Genomic DNA, 8,193 nt, shown 5'->3' with positions numbered 1-8,193 from the left:
CTTAGTCTTGTAGTTAATTCCTAATGTTAGGTGATGATGTGAAGTCAGTTTTGTTATTATTTAATTAAATTTAATTTTTCTAGATGGTTTAAGAACAAAAGTGTTCTAAACAAAGTGTTTTTTTAATTGTTCTTTATGGTAAACACCAACTGGCTCAACAAACATGAATCAAAACCCATGCTTTGAATCCCAAAACCTTATCATCAATAGACAAACAAGGAACAACAAAATTGTATATATAAAAAAAACATGCTTCAAATTTGAGGAAACAAACACCAAACCCTCTCAGTCTTTCCACTTTTGGTTCTTTGATTTCTCTAAAGCACCACTTTGCTAGGCTTCTAGAACCTAAAATTCAATTTTCCCTATTCGAATTTGACTCAAACACGGCTAGAAATAAGACATTCTACATCAGTTAATGGGCCCTTTCTACATCGATTAACGACCGTCGTCGTAGACGACATCGTTAAAAGGTGCTAGGTATTCTACGATGGTCGCAAAGACCGTCTTAGAATGAGTACATTTCTAAGACGGTCACTTGTGGGGGACCGTCTTAGAATGGTACGCATTCTACGACAGTCATAAGGCAAGGACCGATGTAGAATGGTATCCAATCTACGACGGTCATGAGGCCAAGACCAATGTAGAATGGTACCCAATCTACAACGGTCCTACGCATCATAGACCGATGTAGAACAGTGTGCATTCTACAATGATCAATGGGCAGAGACCGATGTTGAATTAGAAGCATTCTACGACGGTCCTCCACACGTGACTGTCTTAGAATGGGGTATTATTCTACATCGGTCTTCGGAGAACCAATGCATAATGCTTTTTTTTTGTTATTTTGTTTACTGAAGCTATTTTTTTAGGTATTCACATACTTCAAACGTTCAAATACCTACAATATTACACATGACAATATGAAATTAAATAAATTTTATGCAATCAATATGGATTATTCAAATGAATTCCTATATATTTTAAATGAAGCACTTTGAAAAGTAAAATGAATTCCTATATATGTATCGACCTTATGAATTATTCAAATGAAATCCTATATATTTTAAAGTGCAAATAACTTCTTTTCCAAAACCAATTTTTCACTTTTCAAGATTTTGATAGTTTCATTGGGTGATAGCAGCTCATATTTGCAAATTTTTAGCTCATCTTCAAGCTTTTGAGTCACCTATTGGTACCATACAAAGTCCATAGTTTATACATCGAAAATAAAATCAGTAAGACTAATTGATCAACACGATAATAGTCTATGCATAAATAACAGTTTCATCGAAAATAAAATCCTTTTTGGCAGTGTTCTCTATCACTGCAATATTTAACTTGGACATCCTAGATTCCATATTCCTTTTGTTTAGAATAGCAGCCTGTTAGATTGTACAATCAGTAAGACTAATTGATCAATAATGCAGAGATAAAAGACCCATTGATCATTACCTGTAGTTCCTTATCTTTTTCATTGCATAATGATAAAAGTTTATTACAGTCACTTGTAACTGCATCCAGATTTTGCTTATCTGCTTTTAAGGATTCTTTCAAATCATCCAATTCTTCTTGCATTTTCTCTTCTTGTTTTTTCTTCACACATAATTCTTCAAGCAACTGTTCAATATCATTTAGAATATAACTATTAACTGTAAAGCATGTATTAGACATCCAACCAAGTTATGAACATAAAGTGTGTATTAATAACTTTAGTCAGATGCAAGCCTCTTTGTTTTTACTGAAATGCAACTAGTATCAATCCTCTCATTTGACTAGACAAAGGGAAGAAAATAAGTGTTAGGTTTGATTTACTAAGAAACTAGAAACTATCCTAAGTTTGATGTTTGTTGTACAACCAGATTCCATTAAAATATTGATAGGTGTGATTAAAAAATACCAACTTGTACAAGTTATGTATGCATAGAACAAATGTGGGTGAATTTATTGGTATCAATATACATCAAAAGATATCATAATGAGGACTACTAGGAAAAGAAAATAAATTATCAGTACAGCTCCACTCCAACTAAAATTTACTTCCTGGTAACTCATACTTGATGATACTTCCCCATTTAAGAATTATGGAGAGATAAAAAAGTCACAAACATGCTTTTCGGCAACCAACAGGTCATAAATCAATTTAAGAACTAGGGACTCATTATCCATTTTTATATACACTTTTCGAGCTTACAAAATTGTGCGGGTGTCACTTGTGATTTTGTAGTTTTCAGTACTTACTCATTACTCATTATGTATTCTCTTCATATCAGGTACTTCTCAAACTATTTTAGAGAAATGCTAACAGCATACTCTCTTCTATCCACTGGAATTTATTGGAAATAACAAAAAATTTGGGTTTCACACCTTATTTAATGACCAATGGGGTGGGGATAAATATAAGAAGCCTTATCCCCACAATCAAAGAGGTTGTTTCCAGGATTTGAATCCATGACCTCCAAGTCACAAGGCATCAACCTTACTATTGCGCCAAGGCTTACCCTCCTTGGCAATGTTCACTATTATCTATAAAATATTTTTGGATCAGTTTCATATTCAAGCATGCAGTTGATATTTAAAATTCAAAATGAAAGCACAAAATTTTCATTTGAAACTTTGTGAAGAAAGATCATCAAGGAAAAAAATTCAAGAACCATGAATTAAAAAGTGCACAACAACTTACCAGGCTTTGCGATGATATTTTCTTGTGGCTTCAACATTATCTTTGTCGCAAGAACCAAATGAAGAATGATATTACGGTCATAGAGACAATATAAAAGAAAAAGTTACAAAAAAATTGACATTTTAAACTTAAGATGATCACACATACCTGAACTAGTTAAGCTTCACCCCCTAAAATCTGAAAAGGTATAATTGCATCTTGCGGACTCTAAACAACATAACATAAAAAATCACTAAAAGATTATAAGGATAATAGGTATAATGTTAGGCATTTCCTTTTATGATAGAAATACTACTCCATAATAAGTTGAGGGGCATTGAAACACCCTTGATAGTTGATAAATAATGCTTACAAGCAAAGATATGAACAAACACAGTGAGATACTTTCCTTTTTCTGAAATTTGTGTGTTAGGATATCTAGTCAACTTTTTCCATTTTCTAGCATCTGTCATGCAGGCTTTTTGTGAGGTTAACTTCTCCTTACCTCTTATCTAGTTACCCCCCCTCCCATCAAGATTGACAGTTATTTTACCGAGCTATTTTACCAAGAACAGTATGCATGAATCATGATAATAAAAGCATACCAAATTATCAATTTTAACATTTCTTAAAACTGCACCAAACATAAAAAAAAACAAGTTTTTTTATTACACAATATCACTTTGCACATTCCAGAGGAGATATGTAAGTTTCATGAAGGCATGGGACAAAGGAGGAAATTATCATGATCCTGAACTCAAGTAAATTTTGTCAATCATACAATGAAGCCATCCTGTCAAATCATTGAAATCAACAAAACAACTTCAATTGCAAAAACTTAGCAATATTTAAAAGAAACACAAATTGATCTTCTGGAGTACTTCAATTTCACAAATTACAATCCTAGCTGAGAAGCCATCGATGCATCTAACATATTCTAGGATCAAGATTAACAGAAAACAATTGGTTGGAGCCAAGACAAGCTCAAAAAATGAAGAAAAAGAAAATGCTATTAAGGGTGAGAATTGATGCAAGTACCTGATAAACATAAGGCTGAAAGGGCGTTGAGAAAAATGGTGCAGCCATGGCTGGGGCACAGGGATTACTTTTACGTTACTTACAGCCTATCCGGATCCATATAGATGAAGAAATTAATGGAGTTATAATTGAAGAATTTATTTGATTTCTATCATGTAATAAATTCTCATGTCTAGATGTTACAAGTTTATCACTGACAATTAATACAAGGATTCAACCCATCACTCAAAAATTCAATATTATTAACTGGACATTCGTCTCACCATTATTTTATAAATGAGTAGATAGATTTAATCGTAAAGACCAACAGTATATTATAAACTAGAAGTTAAGACTTACTTGATCAACATTTTTTTGAAATTCTTCAATAAGTTTTGATAATTCTTGAACATGCTTCTCGTATAATTCCATATTAGGAGGTTTAGAATTACTAGAAATGTCTCCGTTCAGAGAACCACCACTAGCAGCAACTGATCGTGCTTTCGAATAACGGCGCAACATTACATCATTTATATGTGTCTGAAGAGCTACACAAATTTCTTCTCCCTACAACAAATACATAAAATATTAGTAAGGTAAAATAATTCCAAAGAAACAAGGGTTCGTGTGATTCAAATTGGTGTAGGCAAGAAACACTCCAGAAGTGAATTCCAGTGACTGAGAAATCCAGCATCTCCATCAATGTCACAAGGATATAGAAAATAGAAATTAACAAGTTCACTCACTAGGATAAAATTTAAATGGCACTAAACACTATTATGAAGTAGTTAATAACAATTGAACACTAAAAATCACTAACGAGCATGATTCTGGTGTGTTAAGAAATCCAATCTCAGCCAAAATTTGTAATGCAGAGAGTTGAGCAGCATCATCCCTTCCAATAGGGTAATTTCCCAAAATATAATCATGTTGCATCTGTAACAACACATCCAGTATTAGCAAATCTATAACTTGAAGGTAATTGCAGCTTTGTACATAAACTAGATATACTTCTCATCAGGTAAGGTTTCATAATGAAAAGGCATACTTGTACATAAGATAATTGCACAAACATAGGCTCTATCACAGCTTCATCTGTCTCACGAAATAACTTTTTCTTGAATATGAGTTTATAGTGCAACATTTCTCCTTTACTTGGATCCTTTGCAGCTTTGAATTCCACCAGGAGATCCCCAATATATTTGTTTTCATCTAACCCAATGTACTCCTCTGAGTAACAATAAAAGAAGTTGTCAGACTATTAACTTCAGCTTTGATTATAGTATAACAAAAACAAGGAGAGGAAAAAAGACATGTTATTCCCAAGATCAGGTGCTTTGGAGCCAGTAACAACTTTACAACATTCAAATAGACTAAAGTTGGAATATGATGACAACTTAATGAGCCCTGCAAGTTGCTGGAGTAAATATATGTTGAGTGAGGAATAAAAGGATATAAACTTCATGGTATAAAGCACAAACACAAGTGTTTGGGGTATCAAGAACTTCAAAAGAAGTAAACAAATAAACACTATATAGCATCCTTTTAAGAAGTTAACTTAATTAACCAAATACATTGTTCTGTTTATCAAACAAGTTTAAGAACAGAATGCTGCAATTTAGCAGCTACCAAATATGTAATGCAATCAAAAGGACACATCAAGTAGAAGAAACAAAAATACAGATAATGAGATTATGTTAGAAAAGTGAGTTGTCTATACAACAAAGTCAACAAAGCAGTAAAATGATGTGAAAAAACAGAGCATATCCATGAAAAACACTTTAAGGTGACATCATAAATGAATAATGCAGATAACAATTTTCTTCTTATTGATAGAATCTAAAGTAAAATTCACGAAATGAAACCCTTGCCCAATGAACAATATATTTCCCAATTAGTCAACACCAGGCACCGAGTTAACATAACTGATTAGTGATTAGAGCTTCCGCCTGTTTAGTTTAATGGCTATGCACTGTTAGTGTCAAAACATTTACAATCTCAACCAATCATAAATAACCATTACTATCACTTTTAAGATTATTATTTCAAAAGTCAACAAACATACCATACATGAGTTAGGAAAGCATGCAAATGCAAAGAGAAGTATATAAGGGATTCAAGAACCTGAACAACATCGACAACTGTGGTTGACATGTCATATGTAATTTCTTCAAATGTTTCATCTAGGAAGAACACTATTGTTGTAAGCTTTCTCCTAGTCAACAGAGCTTCAATCTCCTCATGCCCAGGAATTATATGTCTGGGACCAGCCTTGACAGAATGCTTTAAAGCATTTAATGTATTTAATGCAAGGACTTGGATGTCAGAATCAGCCAATCCATGTTCTACCTGTAACGTTGGAACTATTTTTCTTGTTGTAATCATTAGTTCCATTGTACGAGTGTCACCTAACCTGCATATGAAAGAATGGTTGTATAGACAAAAGTGTTTTGTACTACTGTATAGCCAAAATTTAAATTTGACATATCTAATTAAACTTAAATAATTTTATGTCTATTGGATAAGAAAGATTGGTTGTATATTAGATAAATTTTGCTCTATTAAAGGGTGGTATATGACATACCTTATTGTCTTTTTGTTAGACAATTTGTGAAAGGGACGACCATATATAGTGCGGCTAACGCTGACTTGCATACAATTAGTGTTACACAACAAAAACACTGATCCTATATGGGGACCAATACAAAACGCAACCCCAAAGTAATGCACAATGAATAACGTAAAGAACTCAAATTTAGAGAGATTTATATAACGATGTCGAATTAAAAGTCATGACCACAAATAATCATGAAACTTAAACAATGCAAATTTTACGTTACAAACAATAATGTTCCTATGTCATGTAAATTTGTCTAATTTACATCCATCTTTCCAACTTGTAGAAAATAGGTTGCCCATTTCTTGCGTAGTATCGTCGTGATGTCACTGTCTAATGGTGTTCCATCAGAAAAGCACTACAAATTTGAAAAAATTATATAAGGTTAGTACATGAAGCATTCTAGTACGATTTCATACTCCACAATTTTATTAGTCAGTGTAATTTCATTATAAAATGTTTTTCTTCTCCCCAATTTATGGTTCTTTTTATAGGTTTGTATATATTTTTAGGTTCAGATTAATTTTGTTCAGTAGAAATGTCCAACATTGTGAATTTAATGTGTTTCAACTTCAATTTCAGGTAAAAAGGATGAAATTTGTGAAGGCTAGCAGTTGGTGTCTCACTAAGCGAGGCTTGTGCGCTTAGCGAGAATCATGCGCTAAGCGAGGCACTCAGCCCGCTTAGCGAGTTTGGAGAATCTGGAGGAGAATTTGAGAAGCATCTGCATGATTAACATGTCATCATCATCGCTCAGCGAGACGTTTGTCTCTTCCTACGCTAAGCGCGCCCAGCTCGCTCAACGGATATTCACTAACTCGCGCTAAGCGTGAAAATGGCGCTAAGCAAGCCTTCGAGGACAGAAAGCCCTTTTTAAGGCTGAAGTTGGAAAACTCAAGGATTGGTATGATAGAGCGTGGATTGGAACGTAGAGAGTAGAACAGAGGCACAAAACAGAGCAAGGAAGCCAAAAACCTCAGCTTTCAAGAGGATCTTTGGTTTATGAGTAATTTCTAGGTTCCTAGAGGTGGAGGAGACATCCCCACTACTGTGTAATTTGTTATTTTCTTCTTAAACCCTCATCTTGTAACTGAAAGGTGTTGCCTTGTGATGGAAGGTTAAGTATCTTTGTTGGGAAATTCTGCTGGAACTTGATGTAAATTCTTAACTATCTATTTAAAGTTGTTTTGTGTGTTTATTGCTTCTATCTGCACTTAATTATTGCATGCTTTTGGTCTGATCACCCATTGGTGTGTAAAGTTAGGATTTTTAGCATTGGAAAATGTATTAATCCTTAGAACTGGATAGAGCATGGCTAGATAACAGCATTGCTAGACATAAAGTGCAGGGTTTTAGTTTTTAATATCCTATGATTGCAATGTTGTTCGATTAGGCTAAGTTCGATGAGACATCCGAGAATGAGGTTTAATTAGAATTAGTCCATTCATGTGAGGAATCAGTGCTTGGTATTTTAGTCCTCAGCATAGAACACATAAATAACATTAAATAGAGAAAAATATTTTAATTACATTAAACATTCAGTAGAAGGACCCAACGTTTTAATCATCTGTTTTCTCTCCCGTTTTGATAAGTGTATTTGTAGTTCTTTTAAGATTTACAGCATATATGTAGACAAAGGATCAAGCTGAAAGTTTTGATTATGCCAAAGGATTACATGAATCATATGCTTCTCAAAGATTTACTCAAGACAAAGCAATTAGAGTTAATCAAGATGGATGATCAAGACAGTCTATAGAGTCTTAGAAAGGATATTAAAATGGAAGGGAATTCCAATTGGATTAGCAAAAGGTTTGGCCAAGAATTTTAAGCTAAAAAGTGTTTTTCAACAAATTTACTCTCTGGTAATCGATTACCAGATGATGTAATCGATTACCAG

The 8,193-nt window shown here is 33.5% G+C and overlaps 1 protein-coding gene across 1 annotated transcript; it reads right to left on the bottom strand.

Annotated features, from left to right (window-relative positions):
• Positions 1-1,268: 1,268 nt before the first annotated feature.
• LOC114368357 (kinesin-like protein KIN-14I) lies at positions 1,269-6,073 on the bottom strand. Its single transcript, XM_028325663.1, has 7 exons — positions 5,804-6,073; positions 4,998-5,096; positions 4,728-4,910; positions 4,496-4,615; positions 4,040-4,246; positions 1,456-1,620; positions 1,269-1,385 (listed from the first exon to the last, which is right to left on the bottom strand). The coding sequence occupies exons 1-7, from the start codon at positions 6,071-6,073 to the stop codon at positions 1,269-1,271; spliced, it is 1,161 nt and encodes a 386-aa protein (XP_028181464.1).
• Positions 6,074-8,193: the final 2,120 nt, after the last annotated feature.

Source organism: Glycine soja, chromosome 9, assembly GCF_004193775.1.
Source record: "Glycine soja cultivar W05 chromosome 9, ASM419377v2, whole genome shotgun sequence".
NCBI lineage: Eukaryota > Viridiplantae > Streptophyta > Magnoliopsida > Fabales > Fabaceae > Glycine > Glycine soja.
The sequence above is the reverse complement of the archived record's forward strand: the minus strand, read 5'-3'. Positions and strand labels throughout refer to the sequence as shown.

What these genes read in the sequence shown, in the direction of transcription:
- LOC114368357 (XM_028325663.1), bottom strand. Translation starts at nt 6,073, where the DNA reads ATGGAACTAATGATTACAACAAGAAAAATAGTTCCAACGTTACAGGTA. An exon ending in AAGCACCTGATCTTGGGAAT is followed by an intron (nt 4,911 to 4,997) that starts AACATGTCTTTT and finishes TATTGTTACTCA; the next exon opens with GAGGAGTACATTGGGTTAGA. An exon ending in TTCAAAAAAATGTTGATCAA is followed by an intron (nt 1,621 to 4,039) that starts GTAAGTCTTAAC and finishes GATATTGAACAG; the next exon opens with TTGCTTGAAGAATTATGTGT.